The sequence below is a fragment of the Lissotriton helveticus genome, chromosome 11 (assembly GCF_964261635.1).
Source record: "Lissotriton helveticus chromosome 11, aLisHel1.1, whole genome shotgun sequence".
NCBI classification, from domain to species: Eukaryota; Metazoa; Chordata; class Amphibia; order Caudata; family Salamandridae; genus Lissotriton; species Lissotriton helveticus.
The window spans coordinates 1037943008-1037970964 of NC_136072.1; the positions used below are offsets into that span (position 1 = coordinate 1037943008).

At 42.8% G+C, this 27957-nt stretch overlaps 1 protein-coding gene across 1 annotated transcript in view; it reads right to left on the reverse strand.

Moving 5' to 3' along the window:
• Positions 1–15614: 15614 nt before the first annotated feature.
• Positions 15615–27957, reverse strand: part of CCDC63 (coiled-coil domain containing 63) — a 216431-nt gene continuing 204088 nt past the window's right edge. Inside the window, exon 11 of the mRNA XM_078666129.1 lies at positions 15615–15759. Within this exon, the coding sequence (XP_078522255.1) occupies positions 15626–15759 (134 nt within the window). The 3' untranslated portion in view covers positions 15615–15625. The remainder of the gene's footprint in view (positions 15760–27957) is intronic.

The window sequence follows — 27957 nt, forward strand, 5'->3', positions numbered from 1 at the left end:
ACCCTCTAACGCCATTTTCAGTGGTCCCAGTGGGTCGGGAGTTTTTGATCAATGTACGATAGATCACTGACACCCCTTTGTCTGGCAATGCTTCTGAGATAACTCAGTCCTCCAGCGGGGAGGACTCAGGCAGCTGCTCACTTTCCTGTATGTGGCAGGAAAAAGATAGACCCAGCTGCAAATAGTGAAAGCACTCAGAGTTTGCTAGAGCGTATTCTTGGCTTAGGTCTTGATGGAGCAAGGATTCGCACGTACAGCGACTTGCTTGGATCAAGAACCTCAAATAACATACATAAAATGTAATCAACATATTCGTGTTACTAATATTGCACATTTTACATTACACGGGGTGTCCCAGTGACGCTTGCCTATGTGTTTACTTATCCTAAAACACTTGCCTCTAAAATGGCCGCTGCTTAGCGGGAATTTCTTCTGCGCATGCGTTGGTCACACTCACGTGACGTGACGTACTCGCAGTTCTGGGGGGGAAATCTCTGCACTTGCGCACTAGCTATAAAATGGCCGCTTTGTGTTCTCACATGCCGATGCTTGCCCTGCAGCTTATGCAATGCTGTTCGTTTTGCACTAATCTTAAATGCTATAGTTAGTATAAAGTAAGGGGAGTCATATAGGGATTCCTGGTATACAGTGTATTCATTTATTTCTATGTTCTAAATTGTTTTCCTTTACTTTTCATGTGGCGAGTCTTTTGGGCTTGGGAGGCGCTTAGTATTCCATCTTGAAGTCCCTACTGCGCATGTCATCCTGGCAGAGGGAAGAAAAACCTTGTACCAGTGGAACTCAGCCAGCTGGCAGCCACAGTCAAGATGCTCCTGGGAATCGACCTGTAGCCCAGCAAACGGAGCCGAAATGTACTGCATTTAAAACAATTTTAATAAAAATCTGTGTATGCCATTGTTAGGTGGAGACCCATGTCATGGAAACCCCAAATCCAATGGGAGGTCCCTGAAATGCTAATATTGAGCTTAAGAAAGTCAAATCCTGGTTGGTGTGTTGACCTGTCCTTTCTTTGGACCAATCGAAATTGGGAATTCTTACACTTGCAACATTTGGGGGGTGGTACACTGACCCGAAAACAGTATAACTAGCCTAGGTTTAGCTAGAGAAATTGTCCGACTTGTCCGAATAGCTGACCTGTCACTGACCCAACGCACTCAATAGGTGACTGATACAGAGAGCTGCGGAGCACTCTGTCCGTAATTTCCAGAGACCCAATCGGGGGTTTGGGAACCTTAAGTGCTGGCGGAGCACTTTGCTGGGAATTCGATAAACCCAATCGGGGTTTGACTGATAGCTGCAGAGAGGGTGTAGCGCAGGCGTTGCTACCGAACTGCGGGTGCTGGTCTTTCCTTGGTGGTCCTGTCCCGATCCTAATCTGGTTTTCCTGTCCTGGGTGTCCATTCTGCACCTGCTGGCCTACCGGTGACTGTCTTTTCCTTGGGTTTCTCCTGTCCTTAACTGACCCGTGGCCAGGGTTGGTCTCTACACCGTTCTAGGTAAATATAAATCTGAGGAAACCCGATTTGCATTCTCTATTTTCCTTGCTTTGAATAAAATCGTACTTGCCCTTTATTCCTTTTTCCTTACCCTCTTTTGCTGACAAATGATAAAGTCCTATATTGTTGTTGTTATACTAGCATGTTCCATTTTTTCCCATCCTTAATGAAACTTCTGATATACTGTTCATGAAATATAGATGTTCCTTTTCTTTACCCATCCTTTAGTCGATTTAAAGTGATTACACCGACTTATTAGTGTGTTCCATTCTTACCTTTCCTATAGTTACATGGTATCTCAAAATTTCCGTAGTACAAATTAAAGTTCTATTTTCCTACCCTCTTCAAGGGGTAATACTCCACTGTGACATTCTAGTATGTTCCATGTTTTCCCCGTCCTTTAGACACTCCATATCAAATCTGGATCCTTAAAATTCTTGTTAGTATGTTCCCTGTCTTTACCTTCCCTTTAGAGTCCTAAATGGTTGGTCTTATTTACTTCCCATATGGAAATGTACTCTTTATAATCTTAGTTATTGACAGTTTACTTGCTGTGAACATTATGCTTTCTGAATCTGATGAAAACTAGATAAAGGTTTTAAAACTTCCTGAGTCTGTGGTTATTACATAAATACAAAAATAGTAAATGGTATTTTGTATTTTGTGTCTGCCTTTCTTTTACAGCTAGCTCCCTGATCCATTGTAATCATAGGTACCCGTAACAGTGGATTGGTAAGTCGGGTACAGTGGAAATAAATAGGAAGGAACTGGGTTACTGATAGTAGAGTGTAAGGTTACCCGATTATTAAATATGGTGAATTGAAATTATGGGCCCCAAATGTGCATATGGTAACATTTATAGTCGGGTGACCTGCGCGCTCTATCAGCAATTTTCTGGTAGCAGAGCTATGGTTAGGGACTATTTAATGATAGGTAGGACTAGTTAAGATAGGTAGATAGGTTATTTGCTGCTAATTGTGAAAATGTTGCTGCTAAAAGTATCGATCGATCAAATATTGATGTTTATTGCTTTGAAAAATTATGAAATGTGTTAAATTGTTTTTCTTGCTGTTATATTGATAAATGTACTAATACACTGGTTAGTTATTGTTACATGTTTGTCTGGAATCCCCGGGGACAGAATAGCGAGTCGTGAGGAGAATCCACGTCGCAAAGTGAGGTCACTTACCCAAGGAAAATTGGTGCAGGTTAGACAGAACTGGAAGCACTAATTAGAGTTTTCTGTATAAATGTATGAATAAATGATAGCAAAGAGTTCGCTGGCAAAACTTCTTCACACGGAAGGAGTAGCAGGTTCGTCTAAGCTTGATTGGTAGCAAAGGAGCTCACTAGTGAAACTTTTGGCTTAGTATATATCCCAAAGTGGATGAGTCGAAGGAGTAGCAGGTTCACTAATGCTTGTGTGAAGAGTAGGCGGAAGGGATCTAGTCGTAGTAATTGAAAAGTAAATAGCAGAGATTTACTTGCAGTAAAACAAATCTTTTCTTTCTAGACACTCGAGTACAGTGGGGAATGTGTTTATGTTGTGAATTAAACAGAGCACTTGCACTTTAAAAGGTAGAAATCGAAGTGTTTCTTACCTTGTGAAGGAGGGAGTCAGTTGCGGAGCTGCGCTGACGTCACTCAGTGCCGCGCTGGTATTGTTTGAGACAGCGGGCGATTAGCTGAGGCGGAATTGTAAAGGAGGGGTGAGCACAGGAGCGTGAGAACTCGTTTACGAGAAACGCCGCGCACCCATTGGTTGAAATATTTTGAAATCGCGCATTTGATTAGTTGCAGAAAAATAAGAGACGCATTTGGATTGGAAGTGATTATGTAAACAAAGTAACTTGCGGAAAAGTATATGTGGCATACGTCTAATCCAGAGACTAGACCTGATCCAAGATATCTAGGGTTCGGAAAAGATAAGTGGAAAGGTCGAAAATATAACATTATGTATGGACATAAGATGAAAATGACTTTAGTAAACAAGGTGAAGAATTATTTCAAGAAAGCCAAACCTATCAAAACTAGAGAAGGAGTTGTCATCCCACCGCCTAATACTCCCACATCATTTATGTTGTTTGACAAGGGCTACCATACTAGCGTATGGTTGGAAAATTGGGTGGAATATACTAAAAATGACGGGATTTTGGCATTTCCATTAGATGGTACATTTAATAGCCGGATTCTGTTTAATTTGAGAACCTGAATGAATGATTTACATCCCAGACCCAGACTAACGCAATATGAGGCCTTAGAAGAATGGGAGATAGAGGCTTTTGAGCGAGACAGACCCAGAATGGACAAGGGGTTGACTAAATGGTATCTAAAAATTAATAAAGAGACCCGAGAAAAAAGAATGAAAGAGTGGAGACAGAACATGTTAGTAGAAGGACTATACCCTGTGATAGCATTAGAAGCGCCCATGGGAGAGAAACGGACAGAGAAAACAAGGCATTTGATGACCAGTGGGGATTCAGATGATGATTATTTGGAGGAATTATTAATGAAGAATCCACCTCCTTATAATGAAGGATCAAGACCCGTAAGTGCGAGAGACCCCTGTCTAAGACCTTATCAGGAGGAGCCAAGACCTTTAAGTACAGGGAATCCATTCCTGAAACCTAATTATGGTGAGGGACCAAGTATGACACATCCAACAGCCCCGAATTATATTCCTACCCTAACTCCGCAAATAGTGCATGAAACAAGCATAGAAAGGGTACTGCAGGAGAGAGAACGAGAGGCTCTAGCTAAACAAAGAACAGAATTAATTCAGAAAATCTCCCAACTAAATACAAGTCCTGAAGCTTTGACAATCCGAGTGACTATTGGACCAGTTGTTCCTTTGTACGGAGATAAGCAGAATAGCCCGAAGGCTCCTATAATTACCCATCTGTAGTACAGCCGAGAAAAGAGGCCTTAATTGTAGATGATCAGGCAAGTGAATGTGAATCTGTGATTTCCTTGATGGATTTACCGATAAGGGAACCAGAAGGGGGTTCACGAAGGAAAAACACTCCTTTCACTTCAGGAGATGTGCAGATTGAGTCCTCTACGGGTACTAGAAGTGCCACGGTAGTGACTCCCGAAGAAATTGAGAGATGGAGTCGAGAATTAGAAAAACAAAATCCTCAGTCGAGACCATTAGATATTTACAAACTAAGAATAGAATTGGAAGAACTGGTGGCTGGAAACGTGGGTTTGGACAGACTGAACACATTTACTGAAGAAGAATTGCTGTTTATTTGCAAAAGTATCACCCGTAATACCAGAGTGTTCCATGAGAAATTAATGGACACAGCGGCTAGCATGGGAATAGATATTGGTAAATCTAAAGTGTTGCCAAAGCCCTACAGAGCAGAGTTCTCAGACAAAGATCTGGAAAACATGAATGTGTCAGGAAAAAAAGTACAGATCAGGGAATTATTAAAAATGGAAAGCCAGGTGGGCAAAGAAAAAAGAAGAAACTAGATCTAAACAGATGGTTTCAGAGTATGTCTTAAAAGAAGCAGACAAGGCTGAAAAATTATATCCTATGTGAGAAGTGCCAGGTGGAAAGTATGTACATGTTCCATGGTCCCGACAGGATATTGTGTCCTTTACCAATGACTTCCCAAAATTACGAGAAAAACCTGTAGATTGGTACAGACAGGTCGAGAGATTTGTGAAAGTGCAGAAATGCCTCCTGAAAGATTTAGATTGGTTCTTCGACATTGTAGTACCTGTAGATCTGTGGACAGAATGTAAAATTGCTGTAGATTGGCCTAGTGAGGAGTTCCAGAGAGACCCAAACACAGGGGCACCTTCAGCAAATTTAATGAAAAAATACAATCAGGTAATGTTGTATCTGAAAGGAAAGGTGCCTGCAAAAGAAACTGATTGGATTCGAATAGACAGAACTACCCAGAATAGAGATGAAACTGTGCATTCCTATTATGAACGACTGTTACAGGTGTTCAAAACATACAGTGGATTGGATAACATTGAGATGAAAGACATGACCCACTTCATTTATCGATTTGTGCTAGGGTTAAGGCCTGAGATTTCACAGTGGATCAAAGACAATAAAATCTGCTGGAAGTCTAAACCAATTGATGAGGTCCTGAAGTATGCTAAATATTGCGAGGATGAATTGGCAGATAAATGGAAGGAGTTAAAAGAAAAAGTCATGTGGGCTCAGGTAAAATTAGCCGAGCAACAGGAGCTAAATAAACTGACCAGTAATCAGAATCAAGGCCCCGGGGGTGGGGAAAAGCCCAGAGTAAAGATGAGCTGAGAGGAGGCCAAAAAGAAGTTCCCCTGTCACGGGTGCGGACAGATAGGACACTGGAGAGACGAGTGTCCAGCTTTAAAGAATGGTAATATTCAAATTAATGATTTAAATCCACAGACGCAGAAAGAGACTCCACGAAAGACTCAGTAACAGGTAAAGCAAAATCAGTTGCCGCGTGCACCTAGGCCAAATTATAGGAGCAAAGCACAACAAGGAGAAGACACTGAAGTATGGGAAGGAAGGGACGATAGAAATGCAGCAACTTCACAATTTCTGTTAAATTACACATTTCTCTGTGATGACACCTACTGACGGTGCCTGAGGGGGGAGGACGAGGAGTGCGTGCTTGGCGCTACTTACCGGTGGACCAGGCAGGGCCATACATTGAAGGTAAGGTTGAAGGAAATGATGTCACCTTTCTGTTGGACACTGGTGCTACCCGTTCTACTGTGAGAACAGCAGACGTTCCAAACCTACCCCTCTCGGGAGAAGCAATCCAAGTAGTGGGCGTTTCTAATCAACTAATTAGTACCCCAGTTACTGAACCTATGGAAATTAAAATTGGGAATTTCAAAGAAATGCATAGATTTGTTGTGTGTGATTCCAGTCCTGTAAATCTGCTAGGACGAGATTTGTTGTGCAAAATGAACTGTACTATCTTTTGCACACCAAATGGCGTTGAAATTCAGACCCCAGACGAAGACGAAATATACAAATTAATGTTAGCAAGACCCGATTCAGAAATTAAAAGACTGACAATACAAGACTTACCTGAAGAGCTCCAAGAAAGAGTGAAACCAGAAGTTTGGGATTTTACTGGAAAAGATGTAGGATTAATGGAAAATGATGACCCAATTAAAATAGCCATAAAAGAAAATGCAGTATACCCAAATATTAAACAGTACAAAATTAGTGCAGAAGTAAAAGCAGGAGTTGCTATTGAAATAAAAAGATTGTTAGAAGCAAAAATCAACAAGAAGTGATGAGCTTGGGAGGGGGGAGGAGGGAAGGGATGGGGAGGGGGGGACGTTGGGGTCTTGTTATTCCAGTTTTGTTCTCTTACACTGCCTATCATTTGCCTTCTTGGTATCAAGCCGCTACTTTGGTATATTTATCTCACCTTCTATGCAATTTACAGAGAAGACATGCTTGTCTGTCTCGCTCGCTATGTTTACCTGATATATTTGCATTGTAGCACGATGCCTCTTTTTGCTCTCAAAAGCAATAAAACACATTTGAAATTAAGAAGTGATGAGCAGCCCATGTAATTCGCCCATAATTGGAATCAAGACACCTAGTGGTAAGTACAGGGTAGTACAGGACCTGCACATGGTTAACAAAATTGTGGTTCCTTGTTGTCCTGTCGTGCCAAACCCTGCAGTGATTCTATACCAAATTTCATGGAATGCAGGATGGTTTACCGTCATTGACTTATGTCATGCATTCTTTTCAATTCCATTGCATCCAGACAGCAAATTTCTTTTCTCATTTGAGTTCGACAGTCACGTCTACGTCTGGAATCGTGTCCCTCAGGGGTACACAGAAAGCCCCTCAATTTTTTATCAGATTCTGAAAAAGTGCCTTGAAACTCTAATATTGCCCGGAAAATCAGTGTTGGTGCAATATATAGACGACCTCTTGGTGGCATCTAAGAGTCGAAAAGACTGTGTGACTGACACAATTGCCTTGCTGAACCATTTAGGAGAAGGAGGGCATAAAGTATCACCAGAAAAGCTGCAATTCTGTACCACGTCAGTAAAATATCTGGGGCACCAGATAGAAAGAGGTATCAGGAAAGTCACCACAGAAAGAATTAGGATAATTCGAAACATGGAATTGCCAAATACTCAGAAGGAAATTAGAATATTCCTTGGAGTTGTAGGGTACTGTAGGCAGTGGATTGTGGGATTTGCAGACCTAGCAAAACCATTGATAAAAATGACAAAGAAAGGAGCAAATTACCCTGTGGAATGGGATGACGAAAGCATGACAGCTTTTACAAAACTACGAGAATGTCTGTGTACTGCTCCTGCATTAGGAATGCCTGACTATTCAAAGGATTTTGCACAGTTCTGTGACACACAAGATAATTGTGCACTTTCAGTCCTAACTCAAATTCATGGTTTGACTCGACGTCCTGTGGCATAGTTTTCTTCCACATTGGACCCAGTAGCAGCTGGATTACCTGGATGTTTGAAAGCTGTAGCTGCAACATGCATGAGTCTTGCACAGAGTGAGTCCATTGTTATGGGACATCCGGCAACTGTGTATGTTCCACATTCTGTTGTAATTTTACTGACAAGAACAAAAACCCAGTATCTCACACCTAGTCGGCTGACTAAGTATGAAAGAATCCTTGTAGGTGCAGGAAACTTGACCCTTGAATGATGTAACATTTTGAATCCAGCTACCTTACTACCTAGCTCATTCGCAGCAGAGGTGAGGGAAGAATTTGCACATGATTGCATTGATTTGACTGAGTTCAGTACTAAACCACGCCCAGACATAAAAGAGAACCCCCTGTTTAGTGAAGATTATGAGTTGTTCGTAGATGGATCGTGCCTGAGACTTGAGGAAGGTGGCCTAAGCGCTGCCTACTCCGTGTGCACACTAGAGCGTCCAGTGGAAGCATCCTATTTATATGGAGTCAAGTCTGCACAAATAGCTGAATTGGTTGCATTGACAAAAGCTTGTAAATTTGGGAGGAATTTGAAAATAACCATATACACTGATAGCCAGTATGGTTATGGGGTTGTGCATGACTTTGGCCAGTTGTGGCTACAAAGGGAGTTCCTGACCTCTTCAGGCACCCCTATCAGAAATGGAAAATACGTGCAAGATTTACTGGAATCAATCCAGTTACCAAAAGAATTGGCTGTGGTCAAGTGTGCTGCTCACAAATCTGGTGATGACAAAGTGACAGCAGGTAATCGATATGCTGACCAATTAGCCCAACATTGTGCAAAATACCGAATTTCAATTAATATAAAGGTTGGGGGAAACGGAAACAGCTGCCAACTTTTGATGCTAGAGGGAGTGAATACATGGGAGGAAGTGAGAGACTTGCAGGAAGCAGCAGAGCCACAGGAAAAACAAAGATGGAGAAACTTCGGTTGTCGAAGGAGAGGTGCAGATGGTGTCATTGTTTACATTGATGATACGCCTGTGTTGCCAGACTGTATGCTTGCTCCTATGGCGAGGTTAATACATGGAGACACACATGTAGGCAGAGATGCGATGATTCGCATGTTCCGCCAAATATGGTTCAATTCGAAATTCAGAAGCGTAGCAGAGGCACTCTGCCAGAGGTGTTTGACCTGTCAGCAATTTAACCCTGGAAAGAAAACTATAGTGTTACCAGGGAAAATTGGAAAGGCAGAAGGCCCTTTTATTAGATTACAACTTGACTTCATTCAGTTGCCCCCTTGTCGAGGAATGAAATACCTACTTGTCATTGTCTGCCTGTTTTCAAAATGGGTGGAAGCATTCCCTGCACGTAGAAATGACAGCATCACAGTAGCCAAATTATTACTTAGGGAACTTATACCTCGTTACAGTTTCCCAGTCTTAATTGAATCTGACAGAGGAAGTCATTTCCAGAATGAAATAATAAAGCAAATCTGTGAAGCATTCAAAATCACGCAAAAACTGCACTGTGCATATCGCCCAGAGGCTTCTGGAGTGGTAGAACAGATAAATGGCACAATCAAATCAATATTGGGAAAGATGTGTGAATACACTCAGCTGGAATGGCCAGATGCTCTGCCTCTTGTGTTAATGGGACTCAGAAGTATTCCAGATCGGAACACGGGCTTGAGTCCACATGAAATCCTGATGGGAAGAGCAATGCGGCAAGCATGGGTGCCAGGATACAAAATAATAAGCATATCTGAAGATTTGGTACTAGAATACTGTAAAGAGCTGGCTGACCAAGTACGTTCGATCTCTCGCCAGGTTGGGGGAAAAGACGTCGCCAGGCCAACGACTCCAACACATGACCTGAATCCAGGTGACTGGGTCGTAATAAAGAAGCACACCCGGAAGAGTTGCCTTAAACCCAGGTGGGGAAAGCCACGACAGGTGATCCTGGTAACCACCACAGCTGTAAAGTGTGCAGGAGTACCTCGCTGGATCCATGCCAGCCACACGAAGAAAGTGACTGAACCTGACAAAACTGAGGCTGAAGGTTGCGCAGCTGAAGGATCCCAAGATATCGGTCCTGAAGTAGCTGAAGAAGAACAACTGAGCTCCAGTCAAGAAGATTGGGTCCCGATAATCGATCTGACAATCAACCCTATACGAACCAGAAGTCAGACTCAGCTAGATAGACAGTGGGATAGTGAGGACGAGACAGGTGAAGAAGAAGCTACTCAGGTTTTCGAAATCCACGTTAAATCTGATTCTGAGGAGGACCAGATAGGGAGAGAGCAGGTAATAGACACTCCTCCAAGGACACCTGCACCAGAAGAGGGACAGATAGAAATTAGGGCGAAAGTTCAAGCGGAAGAAAATGAAGAGCTCGAAGAGCTTGAACAGGAACAGGAAGGATTAGACAATTGTGTTCAGGAAGAAGAGATCGAAACAGATCAAAGCCAAAATCAGTATATACCTGAACAAGGCCAGTTTAGGGACCAGGCAGAAGAAACAGATGAAAGACCTGGACCTAGTCAGTTAGGGAGCAATACTGAAGACGAACTTGATCCCAATGTGCCACAACTGAATAAAAACAAAAGGGTGTTTGAAGAAGGCCAAGACACAGTGCCAGTTAAAAAACTCAAAAAGGGTGACTCAGTACCTAGATTTGTGAAAAGGCTGAGATTGCGTCTGAAGACGATAACCGAGGAGCCTGAACAGATAAATGAGGTCTCGAGTCAAACTGACCCAGTAGTGACAAAGCCAAAGAGAAGAAGTGCTCGAATCAAGAAACTGAATAACAAGTACTCGAGCCCTGAATGGACTTACTTTGTATTGGAAGAGTTTGAGAATTTGGAAGTAAGTGACGAAAGTAATGAAAGTGATGAAGAATTGATTGCCGAACAGACTGAAGAAGAAGCAGAAGCAACCTGAAAAGTTACTCGAGTAAGCAAGCTGTACAGAGTTACAAAGAGGGGTTGAAGCTTCTTTGGATCCAAAATGTCTGATTCTTCTGAGGATGGGAGACCGGGACGAAGTTGTTGTAAAACATGCTGCCAAGTATGTTTATGTAGTATAGCGATAGTACTAATACTTTGGATAGGACTAACCATAACTATTCCTTCGATGATGAGTAAAAACCCAAGTCTGTACCCAAATAATAACCTACCTGATGACACTGTAGAATCACACACTAGAATTACACCACGGAGAGTAGACGCATTGGACAAACCGCTTAGCCTGAAACAAACAAGCATAGATTTAGAAGCACCAGATGAGGGAGGATTACACGTTAACAAAATAAAGAACAAAACTCATTTAAATGTATTCGCAAACCTATTAGCACATTATGTAGAAACTATGGAAATAGACGATTGTTATGTCTGCATGAAGCTACCCACTTCAGTAGCTGAAGGTGTGACTTACCACCATTTGCCCTTAACCTATGGAATTTCCTGTAGTATACTAACTAGTTTATTTTATAAAAGAGTACCTTTACAGTACTATTATTCAAATTCTGATGTGACATTTTCTGAACTTCCTATTCGAAGAAACCTGAACCCTGTACATACAACTAGAGACGTAGCTAAATACATGAGTGATTATTTTCTAACTGTAGGAAAAATAAATGTAGATGACGCACACAAAAATAACTTGACCTGTTCTTTACATGAAAAAGAAAAGGAATTTCTGGATATGGTAGAAAAGAGAAGAGAAAGTTTCCAAAAGAAAGCCAAAGTCAAGAACAGAAAGTTCCCAAATGGGCAGAGAGTATAGGGAGCACCTCAAATGGCGGAGCTAACACTGCGATGTTGCTGGATTTCGAAAAGAAAGGGAAACTTTGTCTTAAAAGAGAGAAAACTAGTTATTATAACAATATTTTCATTAGTTCCAGTGAATGCGAACATAATTACAAGGTAATTGGAGGTTGGGGTTTCAAAGATGGGTCAGAGCCTGTGTTTCCGGGAATTTACTTTATATGTGGGAATAAGGCTTATTTCAAATTGCCCGACCATTGGTACAGAAGCTGTTATTTTGGTATTGTCTTCCCAAAGATATACCATGTGGGGAGAATCACTGGAAGCACTGAAAAGACTAATGAATTAGTACGCACTAAAAGAGAAAGTGCTGGTGAAATTGTAGGAGATATTTTTAGTGCACTGATACCTACAGTGGGAGTGGTTCTGAATACACACAGAATTAGCAAATTGTCAACAGTAGTGGATCGGTTATCTACTGACACTGCTGGAGGTTTCCTGATGGTCAATACCGAAATGGTTGCGGTCAGATCAATGGTTTTACAGAATAGACTTGCTCTTGATACATTATTGGTGAAAGAGGGCGGAGTCTGCAGAATGTTGAAAGCGCAACATTGTTGCATTTACATACCTGACAAAAGTGTACAGATCAAAGGGTATGTGAGGAACATTACAAGTTTGGGAAAAGAGCTTAAACCACTTGAGGTTGACAGTGCCTGGAAGAGACTTACTGATGGTCTCTCCGCCGTAGGTCATTGGTTTGCTAACCTAGGTAAAAGTTTTTTGATTAAAATACTGATGCCAATTGCGGGAATAGGTTTAGTAGTATTCATCATATTCATCTGTTGTAAATGTCGAAAGCACCAAAAGAAGTACACAGTGAACAAGGGAGGAGTGAAGAGGAATGTGGATGAACTTGAATTAGAGGAACTGAATAATCAGATTTATAAAAGGGTGAAAAATTCTCACCCTAATAAAGAGACTAAAGAAAAGCTGAACAGAATGTTTGAAGAGATTGAACTGGGAAAAATTTGAAAAGTTGGTTCTATGAATTTGTGATGATATAAAATATCATCAAAGAGGATTGATGGAGCAAGGAATCGCACGTACAGCGACTTGCTTGGATCAAGAACCTCAAATAACTTTAATAAAATGTAATCAACATATTCGTGTTACTAATATTGCACATTTTACATTACACGGGGTGTCCCAGTGACGCTTGCCTATGTGTTTACTTATCCTAAAACACTTGCCTCTAAAATGGCCGCTGCTTAGCGGGAATTTCTTCTGCGCATGCGTTGGTCACACTCACGTGACGTGACGTACTCGCAGTTCTCGGGGGGAAATCTCTGCACTTGCGCACTAGCTATAAAATGGCCGCTTTGTGTTCTCACATGCCGATGCTTGCCCTGCAGCTTATGCAATGCTGTTCGTTTTGCACTAATCTTAAATGCTATAGTTAGTATAAAGTAAGGGGAGTTATATAGGGATTCCTGGTATACAGTGTATTCATTTATTTCTATGTTCTAAATTGTTTTCCTTTACTTTTCATGTGGCGAGTCTTTTGGGCCTGGGAGGCGCTTAGTATTCCATCTTGAAGTCCCTACTGCGCATGTCACCCTGGCAGAGGGAAGAAAAACCTTGTACCAGTGGAACTCAGCCAGCTGGCAGCCACAGTGAAGATGCTCCTGGGAATCAACCTGTAGCCCAGCAAACGGAGACGAAATGTACTGCATTTGAAACAATTGTAATAAAAATCTGTGTATGCCATTGTTAGGTGGAGACCCATGTCATGGGAACCCCAAATCCAATGGGAGGTCCCTGAAATGCTAATATTGAGCTTAAGAAAGTCAAATCCTGGTTGGTGTGTTGACCTGTCCTTTATTTGGACCAATCGAAATTGGGAATTCTTACACTTGCAACATTTGGGGGGTGGTACACTGACCCGAAAACAGTATAACTAGCCTAGGTTTAGCTAGAGAAATTGTCCGACTTGTCCGAATAGCTGACCTGTCACTGACCCAACGCACTCAATAGGTGACTGATACAGAGAGCTGCGGAGCACTCTGTCCGTAATTTCCAGAGACCCAATCGGGGGTTAGGAAACCTTAAGTGTTGGCGGAGCACTTTGCTGGGAATTCGATAAACCCAATCGGGGTTTGACAGATAGCTGCAGAGAGGGTGTAGCACAGGCGTTGCTACCGAACTGCGGGTGCTGGTCTTTCCTTGGTGGTCCTGTCCCGAACCTAATCTGGTTTTCCTGTCCTATCCTGGGTGTCCATTCTGCACCTGCTGGCCTACCGGCGACTGTCTTTTCCTTGGGTTTCTCCTGTCCTTAACTGACCCGTGGCCAGGGTTGGTCTCCACACCGTTCTAGGTAAATATAAATCTGAGGGAACCCGATTTGCATTCTCTATTTTCCTTGCTTTGAATAAAATCGTACTTGCCCTTTATTCCTTTTTCCTTACCCTCTTTTGCTGACAAATGATAAAGTCCTATATTGTAGTTGTTATACTAGCATGTTCCATTTTTTCCCATCCTTTATGAAACTCCTGATATACTGTTCATGAAATATAGATGTTCCTTTTCTTTACCCATCCTTTAGTCGATTTAAAGTGATTATACCGACTTATTAGTGTGTTCCATTCTTACCTTTCCTATAGTTACATGGTATCTCAAAATTTCCGTAGTACAAATTAAAGTTCTATTTTCCTACCCTCTTCAAGGGGTAATACTCCACTGTGACATTCTAGTATGTTCCATGTTTTCCCCGTCCTTTAGACACTCCATATCAAATATGGATTCTGAAAATTCTTGTTAGTATGTTCCCTGTCTTTACCTTCCCTTTAGAGTCCTAAATGGGTGGTCTTATTTACTTCCTATATGGATATGTACTCTTTATAATCTTAGTTATTGACAGTTTACTTGCTGTGAACCTTATGCTTTCTGAATCTGATGAAAACTAGATAAAGGTTTTAAAACTTCCTGAGTCTGTGGTTATTACATAAATACAAAAATAGTAAATGGTATTTTGTATTTTGTGTCTGCCTTTCTTTTACAGCTAGCTCCCTGATCCATTGTGATCATAGGTACCCGTAACAGTGGATTGGTAAGTCGGGTACAGTGGAAATAAATAGGAAGGAACTGGGTTACTGATAGTAGAGTGTAAGGTTACCCGATTATTAAATATGGTGAATTTAATTTATGGGCCCCAAATGTGCATATGGTAAAATTTATAGTCGGGTGACCTGCGCGCTCTATCAGTCTTCAAATCGGATAATGGCTTAGTCCCTCCAGACATAACATAACATGTGTATTTGTAAAGCGCACGTTCACCACTACGGGTATCTTGGTGCTGAATAACAGATGTTTGTTGTTACCCAACTCAATGATACTCATTTTATCGTCCTCAGATGGATGAAAGGCCAAGTGGACCTATCAGGATTTGAACCTGTGACCATGAGGTCAGACACGGGCCCCTGAAGTAGATGCATTAGTCCACTGAGCCACCAGACCCAGATATCACCCAAGTGTTCTATGCCCAGCAGTTCCCACTTCATAAATCCCTTGACTCCCACCACTTCAGACAAAAAATGACTGTGCCATTCTCGCGGTCCAGCCCAGGAATCTTGTGGCAGCCCTCCAAATCCTGACCACCGTCACTGTATGCTGTGGTATGTCTCTGTCACTCCTCGCCCTCGACCCATCGCCTCTCTATCTACCCTGTATGCAGGGTTTTGCCGGTCGGCAAAGAACCACTCATTAATCACAAGGAGTTATGAGGCTTGGAAGCTTCCCTCCCCAGTGTATTTATTGAATTGTCCCCGACTGAAAATAAAAACTATCATTACAACTTGAGAAAAAAACCAGGCATTGACAGTTAAAAATATATAATTTTTATTAAGTGTTCAGCACTTTCTGGTCGTGTCCTCATGGTTCTACTCGGTCACGACAGCCCTCCGGCGGGCATGTTTGCTCTCCACTTTGGGGACCTCAATATCCTTTCCATGCTCCATTTGGATGATGTTTTGCAGGAGCCGCTGCCTCAAGGCTTCACGCTCATATGGCACCTCTGGGGAGAAAGAAGAGATGAGTCAGCGAAATGTAAGAGCCTAATACCTAAGGCAGCACCTGGACAGAGGTAGACTGGTCAACATATTCATTGAAATGCTCCTATGTAGTCCTAAGGATAGATATACCACCCAACAGATGAGTCAACAAAGAGAATGAGAGTGTCTCTTATGCAGCCCCTGTGGAATGCTGAACTACCCTATTGATGAATCAGCAAAATAATATAGCCTGGCTCCTATGCGGCATCTGGGTGATGGTTGGACTACACTTTAGATGACTCATCGAAATGAAAGTTCCTTATATCTAAGGCAGCCCCAGGCAGAGGAAGGCTGGTCCATAACTGAGTCATAGAACTGAAAGAGCCTGGCCTCTATGCTGTACCTGGCTCCTGATAGATGAGTCATCAAAGTGAAACAGTCTGGGTCTTATGCAGCCCGTGGTGGTGACTATTCTATTGATGAGTCAGCAAAATGAAAGAGCCTGATAGTATGCAGCCCAGGGAGAGGTTGACTACCCTATAAATGACCCATCGAAATGAAACTGCCTGGCTGCTTTGCGGCACTAGGGCAGAAGTGGCCTGGAGTATGGCTTGGTCAGATTAATTAAAGCAACGGGCACCACTGGAGCACCTTGCGAAAAGGAGGTGAAGAGCCAGACTGTTCGAAAAGTGAGTTGGCGCAGTGGAAGGGCATGGATCCTATGCAGCAGCGGAAGACAGGCTGGGTGGACTATCGTGGGTCAGTGAAATGAAAGAGCCCCTGAGCTGGGCCGGGTTGGCCTATAGAAAAATCTTATTTACTCCACACTCCGGAGTGTCAGAAACTCCAAGGGCAGAGCAGTCTTGTGAGAATGTAATTCCTTGATTTCACCAAAGGTCTACAGCTGGATCCCCACCATGGAATTCCATTCCGAATAAGCATTTGAGGACATAAAATTAACCGCCATGGGGTTCATTCCGTTTATTCCAGCAGCATCTTGGAACTGGGTATTTGTTCCTAAAGAAGTCATATGGTTTGATTTGTCATTTTTAATCCAACCAGTAGAATTCCCCTTAGGGTTTCTAATGGACCCGTATAAGCAGGTGATGCAGTCAAGCCTGACAAGCTACATAAGGGACTCCAGTTTGAATTGCCCCTGTCACTCACATTCTACTGCACAGTTAATACATCCCCGCACCGTGCTACCCCTTGAAATGCCACAGAGCATGCATGGTTTAGTCTTTAAGTGTGTGCACTGATAAAGTGTATTATGGTCCAATAATGCCATCCTGGGGTTCTGGTGGTATTTGCAAATATCGCCTTATCATTTATTATCGAGTCTCGTTTTTTAAAAAACGATAAAATATATAGTTAGCCATTGTGCATTATATAGGTCTGTAGGCTTGATAGAAGGAGAGATATTCGGATGGATGGATTAGACAGGCAAGAAGAGAGATAAATATCATGTATTTTCCAAGAGAGATAAATATCATGTGTTATACATACAGGAGGCATGTTGGCCAAAGAGAGAGATGGAAACATGTACAAGCATTTTCAGAACAAATGCAGAATGCTGAAAATCCCTTGAGTTGTAAGATTCTTTAAGGGCAGAAGAGCTAGTGGCCAAATTCCAGGCTTTACTGTATTTTTAGAGATCTGGGATTTTCCTCATGTTGAAGTAGGGGCAATCTTGCAACGTACAGAGAGAGGAAGCCCTCTGTACCTCAGGTTTTTAATGCAAGAAATGTTTGCACCAGGCACATTTTGAGATCTTGCGGCCTGATCTGGAGTTTAGCCGATGGTGCTCTGTCCGTCAGGATGGCAGAGGACATTAAATCTGCCACCCTGACAGACTACTGTCTGCCAAATTTAGAGATCACTGCTGGATCAGTGGTGATATCTGGACCTTGAGATGAACTAATGTCATGGCGGTTCCTGTCAAGGTACAACATGTTTTTGGGATGTCCGCCATCACTTTTCAAATGCGTACTCCAAACGTTAACAGAGTTTTCATCTGTCAACATTTCATTTGTTATTAAAAATAAAAACCTAATGATCCCACACCTCAGGGAGTTTTTGCTTGGGTGTGGGGAATCCTTTTTTTCTGTCTGTCTGGTGATAGACAGAAAAAAAGGACATCACAGCGTCCATCCTAAATAGGGCAAGCAGTGTAATGTCCTTCCTCCGATAGCCTCTACTACTTTGGGCCTCCAGAGGAAGCTTTCTGTGGACAAAGCCAACGGGGGCTCCATTGATGAAAAGGTGGCAGTCTTCTCAACCCATAATTGGGTGGGAAGACCATCAGTTTGGCGGAAAGGGTACCCATTTGCGACAAAGAACACAACCCTTTAACTGTATTTCAGCCCCTTGGACTCAGTGTTTTATCCGAGCTGGTGGTTGTCCGTGGGGGCCAACAGCACTCATTTTTGAGGACCGGCACTTATTTGTCCTGTTCGGACATTCCCAGGAGCAAGAGAGAGAGAAAACCACACAAACAGGAAAGAAGAAGAAAGAGAAAATGGAAAACCCTCCCAAATAGAGAAAGCAGAAACTTGCAAGAGTAAGATAAAGGGAATGGGGTGCCTGACAGTGGATTAGAGAGGTGTGAGATGGTTTGAAGACTACACAGCCTTGGTATTTGGTGGGTTGACGTATTAGAGCAGGCCTCGGAATTCTGAGCAGAGCTTTGGGCACCAGCACTCTTTCTATTACAAATTAAGTACTGCTTAGACTCTTGTTCTGGGATTACTCAAAGTAGGGCCCAGGGGCTGCAGGTGGCCCTCTTAAACGTTTGATAAGCCCCCCTCCTGAGCTGCAGCACTAAGCTGCTGCTTACTTGATAGAGCACAAACATTCAGAAAGCTATAAAATAGGCGAGCAAAAGATGCAAAGACGATGGCCTGCACATCTTATTGCTAGTAACACCTTAAACACCATAGTACAGCAGATTAAATCGCAGCACTGAGAGCCATTTATTAGAAGGGCTGATTTTCAAACATGAACTTAGAATCATTCATGCCTCCCTTTCTGGACAACAATGCCAGAAGTGAACCAAAATGAAAGACATTTGTCAAGCGCACCCTCTGTGTGGCCTAGGTAGTTATTATTATTGGAACAACATTACCATTCAAGAAACCAAAGACAAGAGAAGGTTTTGTACAGACACATCCTGAAGTCATGCCTTTGAAGGTGCTCTCATATGTGGTAATGAAGGAAAAGGAGGCTCAGTGAAATAAAACATTTGCCTAGAATCACACAGCTTGGCCAAGTGGAGAACCTGGGATTGATCCCAGGTCGTCTGGTTTCACACTGTGCAATCCACCCTCAAAAGGAGTATTGCTTTCCTTCTCACGTTTTACTTCAAAAGCGAATTCCTTGTCTTTATTTCTTGCCACATGAGGTTAGAGTATGAGCGGCAGACAGAAGCCACGTGAAGGCTTTGCGTGTTGTCCGCACCATGTACATGTTTCACTTCCGCCTTAAGGCACCCGACTCTCGGGCATGCCACAGACCATACCTTTTGGCCCCTGGGGAAATGTTTACTTGTACCAATGCTCTAGTTAAATCCCCCTCCCTTCCTCCCATCCTCTTCCTCCTTCCCCACACGCACGCTGACGCAAGCTCAGCTCCTGCTCCAGGAAGTTTGACTGGCAGGTACTGCGCTTCGTGAGAATAATTATGCCTTCTCCGGCTTAGGAGGGGGTGTAATTGCACGGTACCAAGCGTGGGCATGGATTCTAAATGTATCCTGGCATACAGTGCCAAGGGAAAGCTCTGCTATGGCTTGCTGGGAGCGCGCACTCATTTGCATATTCATGTTATTGGACTGAACATATGAACAAATAGGTGACATCCAGTCGAAGTACACGCTTGGTGTTTCCTGGGGATTCCGCAATATTTTATTTTAATGTAAGTCATTCTGCTATATGTGTCTAAACCACGGTCCCAATACCGGCCTGTTCTGGGTTTTATGATCACTATTGTTTACATTATTTAGATTGTTTATAAATGTATCAAATGTTGATGTTGCGCCATGGAACCGGTTTCGGTATAAGAGCGCTTTACAAATATTTTAAAATTCAAATTTAAATTCAAATTGTGAAAAGTTGGCATGGATGCCCATCAATATTGGATGTGTTTATGATTATTTGCAATCACTGTGTTAAGACTTCATATAGCATAACATGGAAAACCAGAAAAATAACTCAGTGGCTTAATGCGTCTCACAAGAGCAAATTTGCACGTACTATTGAGCAGTGCGGGTTTAGACCAGCCATCTAAGGCATGCATTTTGCACCATAGAAAATCCGAAGACGTCTGGATCCTCTTTGACATGTTCAAGAGCAAATGGAATTTGCAAAGATACGCTCCGTGCATCTTCAAATTGCTCTCAATATTTTCAGGTTTGCTCAAGTGCAAATCCTGGCAAAAACAATGAGATGTTTGCAAACATGACATATCTCGACAGCCAGTCTTAGGGAATTTGGTCCTTTCTGAATAAACAAAAGACAATAAGTTCAAATCTCTGCAGTGCCGACCCCACTGTTTGTTGTAACAGCCTGGCATCCAAAATATGTCCAGGAGGGTGGAATCCATGCCAGATTTTCAGTATAACCTCTGACTGTATAGATGAGTTCTATTTAGATTCAATTGATGTGAATTGATCTTATGTGGTAAGCCTGAAAGCTGGTAATGGGTCTATGGCAGATGTTCCGGTACTAGAATTTATGTATACAATAAGATGAAGGTAAAAAGATAAGATAAAATAGGTTTATAAAACTCTCGATTGCCATGGCATCTTGGCGCAGGGGAGTGTGAAAAGTAGGCTGCTCTATTATATAGCAGTAGTAGTTCTAAAGCAAGCATGCATCGCTCACAGCACTCCAAGAGCAATAATGTGAACAATATACATAATAGATTACCTGAGGCAGTCGCCACGGGTAGCTTTTCCATAGGAAATGCCTTTTTTGTTTTGCTAATTACGTTGGCACAGTTTGACAAACCTTCATGAACCTTTCCAAAAAAACGGATACTTTTTCAGGGCCGGACTGGCTACCGGGAGTTTTGGCATGCTGCCGAGCTGGGGGCTGATTTTGTTCATGGGGACCTGTGTGTGCTGAACGAAATTCGTTTTGCTTTGTATATTTCGAAGCACACGCAGGTCTCCATCAACAAAATTAGAACTTTTAAACCTTTAAAAGTTTCGGGAGGTATACTTGATATTTAATTTTGAAGATGTCACTAAGTCCGGAGTAATAGATTATCATAATTTGTTTCTTTTTCCCTTTTAATGTAATTTTTATCCTTAGAACTATTGGAATGATTTTTAAGAGTTTTGCTTTCTTATATTAGAATATAATGTTTATTGATAATGTGCTTATGATTCCCTGTATGTTGTGCGTCTGAACTTTTGGATAAGAAATACCATTTGTGAATTTATATATTAAAAATGTACACTTTTATCACAATCAAAGAAATCTCAACCGCGGTCAAATCACTGAAAAATAATAAGGCACCAGGACCGGACAGATTTACAGCTAATTTTTATAAGGCATTTGAAACCTCCCTCAACCCCGTCCTTCTAAACCTGTTCCAATCCTTCCTTTCGAAAGGTAGAGTCACCCCCACGATGAGTGAAGCAACCATCATAGTTATACCCAAAGAAGGGAAGGACCTGTTACTAACGAAAAATTATAGGCCTATCTCATTCATAAACCTGGATTGTAAAATGTATGCGAAAATATTAGCTGACAGACTAAATTGTATCTTGCCAACTTTGATCAGTAGCTGCCAGGTGGGTTTCCTAAAGAACCGTCTATCCAACGACAACACAAGACTCTTATGTCACGTATTAGAGAACTCCAAAATCTCAGACTCACCCGCGGTGGCAATCACTCTTGACGCAGAGAAGGCGTTTGATAGAGTGTCGTGGCCTTTTCTGCGTCAATGCATGCAAATATTTAACTTAGGGGATGAGTACATTAACATGGTCATGGCCTTATACTCCTGTCCATCCGCAAGAATCGCCATTAATAGTTCCCTATCTGAACCCTTTCAATTAGAGCAGGGGACTAGACAGGGCCGCCCACTTTCGCCTGCACTTTTCCTACTGGCTCTGGAACCACTCCTTCGGGAGATTAAACAAAATCAAAACATTACTGGCATATCTTTCGGCGCCACAAATATGAAACTTGCGGCCTATGCAGATGATATCTTGATAGTCACAGAACAACCAGATATCTCTATTGAGGCACTGATGTCATCTATTGAAACTTACTCCTCACATTCAGGCTACAAGCTAAACAGGGATACATCCGAAGTAAAACCTATGAACATCTTTACCAACAGAGAGGTGTTAGGCACATCCGGACTCTGCTGGCAGAGTAGCTTCATCAAGTACCTAGGTATAGAATTTGGTAGCTCCACACTTGAGACCCTCCAACAGAACGAAAACGCGACCCTTGAGAAAAACAAAAAACAACTAGATGGTTGGTCACCCCGTTTTATCACATGGTGGGGTAGAATCGAATCCATTGAAATGATGACTGTGCCTCTGATCAAATATTTAATATCTATGCTACCCCTAACGCTATCCCACGAGTTCCATTACAAACTTGATAAGATGCTCTCAAATTTCATTTGGAAAGGTAAAAGAGCAAGGATCAGTTTACGGAAACTAAGGTTGGACAAGTCACTTGGCGGTGTCAACCTTACGGACTGTAAAATATATCAAACAGCCTTCTTAGCCAAACAAGGCTCATATTGGCTGTCCCCCCCCCGACGGGTACTCACCTGTGTGGCTAGATATAGAAAGGGCCCTCCTGGGGGATATCCCTCCACTCTCAGCACTGTCAATAAAAACGAATCAAATCTCGTGCTCTAAATCCATATTTATTAACACTAAGTTGGCCTTATTTAAAATTGACAAACTGCTGAACGCGTCAGAACGTCGGTCTAGATGGGAACCAATTTGGAATAACCCTAGGATTACCTATAAAGGCAAACCACTGCACAACCACTCCTGGATTGAGAAAGGCATCCACTTTCCGCACCAACTTTATAAAGGTGCGTACTCCCTTCCTTTTTCAGAAGTTCAATCGAAATTCGGGATGAAACCCTCCGACTTCTACACCTTTCTGAATATAAAATCGTTCTATGTTATGACTGCGCACTACGTGTCTGTAGGGAACTTTTAGTGTAAATGTATTCGTGCTCCACAGGTGTACTCCCTGCACTGGAGTATGTACTTAAATAGATAAAGGTTGCACCTACACAATCAGTATGGGTGTCTCCTGGGGCACAGAAACGTGCGAGAATTCTGCTACCACAAATTCTTCAAAATTAAATCAGAAGGACTATGTGAATGAGTCTTCAAAGTATTTCAATCATACTTCTTTTTATTTCCACGTAATCATTTTCAATTCCATAATTGGACATATATTAAGATGATCAAAAGCAATTTAGATAAACATCATTCCATGGTTTGATTTCATAACTTTATATTCCAATGCATTTTGGCAATAAATGCCTTCATCAGGGAAATCAACAAGGGAGAAATAAATAAACATTCTAATGTTCTACCTCTAGAATTCATAATGTCAGGTATGTACTTTCACATTCGTAAATATACAATTGAACAGTAGAAAATGCATGCACATTAGTACTATCGGTTTCCGTGCCACAGTATTCTGATATATAAATTATAAATTAAACCTAATAACATAAATGAGTGATAACAAAGACATATGTTGAAATGTATTCAACCTGTACACGAAGGAAATTTAAACTAAATCAAAATGAGGCTTTAACACAGTGACGGGTATGGTTATCTGATTCAGATTATTAACATTTCATTAGTGGAATCGTAATCGCTGATGGCGTAAAATCCTAACTCACTCATACCTGGTAACACAGAATCGCTTCACAAACGGAGGACACGGTATAATGTTACGCGTAGCGCTTAACTCGTGAAACGATATTCAACGAAATTTCTTCGTGCTGTATTATTAAAGCCGCTCGATGTGTGCTAACGCTTACCGCTATGAATCAATGAGTCTCCAACACGCCTGGATACGTGCCGTACGTTGATCCAGTCTGCACAGGCGAGTAACCGGCAAGGGTTCCCTTGTCGTTTGAAGTTAGCGTGTGACGCAAGAGGGGGAGTGGCTAAATACATGATACTACGATGCTCCGGGTTAATTAAAGGGGAAGTGTGGAAAAACGGGTGGTGTGTTCTCTGTGAACGAACAATAAAGTGAAAAACATTCAAAACGTTGCTGCAGCAGCGTGGTATACACATTCTAGGAGATGAGAAGAAGATTCTCTACATGTGAATCCTCACGGCTGACTAAATATAGGTAACTAGAGTGTAACAGACTAAATTAAGAATAAGTATGACATAGTAACTGAGTGATCAACAACAGCGCTGAAAGGCAATGGTTAGTAAGCACAGGGTATAACCATTGCCTTTCAGCGCTGTTGTTGATCACATGTAGAGAATCTTCTTCTCATCTCCTAGAATGTTTATACCACGCTGCTGCAGCAACGTTTTGAATGTTTTTCACTTTATTGTTCGTTCACAGAGAACACACCACCCGTTTTTCCACACTTCCCCTTTAATTAACCCGGAGCATCGTAGTATCATGTATTTAGCCACTCCCCCTCTCGCGTCACACGCTAACTTCAAACGACAAGGGAACCCTTGCCGGTTACTCGCCTTTGCAGACTGGATCAACGTACGGCACGTATCCAGGCGTGTTGGAGACTCATTGATTCATAGCGGTAAGCGTTAGCACACATCGAGCGGCTTTAATAATTCAGCACAAAGAAATTTCGTTGAATATCGTTTCACGAGTTAAGCGCTACGCGTAACATTATACCGTGTCCTCCGTTTGGGAAGCGATTCTGTGTTACCAGGTATGATTGAGTTGGGATTTTACGCCATCAGCGATTACGATTCCACTAATGAAATGTTAATAATCTGAATCAGATAACCATACCCGCCACTGTGTCAAAGCCTCATTTTGATTTAGTTTAAATTTCCTTCGTGTACAGGTTGAATACATTTCAACATATGTCTTTGTTATCACTCATTTATGTTATTAGATTTAGTTTATAATTTATATATCAGAATATTGTGGCACGGAAACCGATAGTACTAATGTGCATGCATTTTCTACTGTTCAATTGATTATTTACGAATGTGAAAGTACATACCTGACATTATGAATTCTAGAGGTGGAACATTAGAATGTTTATTTATTTCTCCCTTGTAGATTTCCCTGATGAAGGCATTTATTGCAGAAATGCATTGGAATATAAAGTTATGAAATCAAACCATGGAATGATGTTTATCTAAATTGCTTTTGGTCATCTTAATATATGTCCAATTATGGAATTGAAAAAGATTACGTGGAAATAAAAAGAAGTATGATTGAAATACTTTGAAGACTCATTCGCATAGTCCTTCTGATTTAATTTTGAAGAATTTGTGGTAGCAGAATTCTCGCACGTTTCTGTGCCCCAGGAGACACCCATACTGATTGTGTAGGTGCAACCTTTATCTGAATATAAAATCAGCCATTACAAAAGCGAATCTGTCCTCCTCTCCACCATCGCTGCCATCATAATTCTCCAGACTAAATAGAATAGGTCACCAAGTCTCGAAGATCTATAAATTGCTAGGCCCACAGCCATCTAGTCTGATCGAACACACTACGCAGTTTTGGTCCTCCCTCGCCTCCTTTAATATTTCTGAACAAGATTGGGCCGCGGCGTGGAAGTCTTGCATGTGTCACAATATAAGCCCTACGCTATCACAAACCAAATTCTGACTCATGCACAGAGTCTTCTGGACGCCAGCTCGCCTCTATGCACACAAAATCAGCCCTGATGCCTTTTGCTGGAACTGCAAGTCTGCGGAAGGGGATTTGAACCATCTCATACTCCAATGTGAGTGCGTCTCTGCCTACTGGAAGAGTATTTTTGAATTCATACACAAATTATTCGCCATTTCAACTCCCAAAGAACTTCCCTTTCTAGTTTTTGGCTTCATCAAAGCTGAGCACCTAAATGAATCTGACAGAGCCCTCTTAGACCTCCTACTCATAGCGGCTATTAAAGTTGTACTTAACAACTGGAAAGATACAAAGAAGGCCAACTTCGCATGCTGGTTGAACTGGGTGATTAACCTCTAGGGGCAGACAATATTACCCTACAGCAGTCACCTTGGCGCCCCGCACGAAGGAAGATTTGGATCACACTGGATAACTACTTCAGCGCTCATAAACCTCCTTGCTCACTTTGCCACAGGATTCAAGCAAGCCGGGCTGAAGACGGCTGTAACGCCAGAAACCGGTCCTCGGAAGCTTGTTTCCGGTCCAGGGAAGGCATCGCTTGGCAGTTCGGGCTGGACTGTTCCCATGAGGCACAGGGTCAGACTGATTTGCATATAGCCATGTCTGAACTGGGGTGGCAGAGTGGGCTAAAGAACGGTGATGGATTAAACCCAGATCTTTTGACTGGGTGTGAGTGTTTGATTGGTTCGGATGCTCCGTCCATCACCACCCCCTTTTGTACCGCTTTCAACTGCCATAAGTGTGGCAGGGTATGCTCAGACGTGAGTCCCTTGCTCACTTTGCCACTGGATTCAAGCAAGCCGGGCTGAAGACGGCTGTAATGCCAGAAACCGGTCCTCGGAAGCTTGTTTCCAGTCCAGGAAAGGCATGGCTTGGCAGTTCGGGCTGGACTGTTCCCATGAGGCACAGGGTCAGACTGATTTGCATATAGCCATGTCTGAACTGGGGTGGCAGAGTGGGCTAAAGACGGGTGATGGATTAAACCCAGATCTTTTGACTGGGTGTGAGTGTTTGATTGGTTCGGATGCTCCGTCCATCACCACCCCCTTTTGTACCGCTTTCGGCCGCCATACGTGTGGCAGGGTATGCTCAGACGTGAGTCCCTTGCTCACTTTGCCACTGGATTCAAGCAAGCCGGGCTGAAGACGGCTGTAATGCCAGAAACCGGTCCTCGGAAGCTTGTTTCCGGTCCAGGGAAGGCATGGCTTGGCAGTTCGGGCTGGACTGTTCCCATGAGGCACAGGGTCAGACTGATTTGCATATAGCCATGTCTGAACTGGGGTGGCAGAGTGGGCTAAAGAACGGTGATGGATTAAACCCAGATCTTTTGACTGGGTGTGAGTGTTTGATTGGTTCGGATGCTCCGTCCATCACCACCCCCTTTTGTACCGCTTTCGGCCGCCATAAGTGTGGCAGGGTATGCTCAGACGTGAGCCCCTTGCTCACTTTGCCACTGGATTCAAGCAAGCCGGGCTGAAGACGGCTGTAATGCCAGAAACCGGTCCTCGGAAGCTTGTTTCCGGTCCAGGGAAGGCATGGCTTGGCAGTTCGGGATGGATTGTTCCCATGAGGCACAGGGTCAGAATGATTTGCATATAGCCATGTCTGAACTGGGGTGGCAGAGTGGGCTAAAGAACGGTGATGGATTAAACCCAGATCTTTTGACTGGGTGTGAGTGTTTGATTGGTTCAGATGCTCCGTCCATCACCACCCCCTTTTGTACCGCTTTCGGCCGCCAAAAGTGTGGCAGGGTATGCTCAGACGTGAGTCCCTTGCTCACTTTGCCACTGGATTCAAGCAAGCCGGGCTGAAGACGGCTGTAATGCCAGAAACCGTTCCTCGGAAGCTTGTTTCAGGTCCAGGGAAGGCATGGCTTGGCAGTTCGGGCTGGACTGTTCCCATGAGGCACAGGGTCAGAATGATTTGCATATAGCCATGTCTGAACTGGGGTGGCAGAGTGGGCTAAAGAACGGTGATGGATTAAACCCAGATCTTTTGACTGGGTGTGAGTGTTTGATTGGTTCGGATGCTCCGTCCATCACCACCCCCTTTTGTACCGCTTTCGGCCGCCATAAGTGTGGCAGGGTATGCTCAGACGTGAGTCCTTTGCTCACTTTGCCACTGGATTCAAGCAAGCCGGGCTGAAGACGGCTGTAATGCCAGAAACCGGTCCTCGGAAGCTTGTTTCCGGTCCAGGGAAGGAATGGCTTGGCAGTTCGGGCTGGACTGTTCCCATGAGGCACAGGGTCAGACTGATTTGCATATAGCCATGTCTGAACTGGGGTGGCAGAGTGGGCTAAAGAACGGTGATGGATTAAACCCAGATCTTTTGACTGGGTGTGAGTGTTTGATTGGTTGGATGCT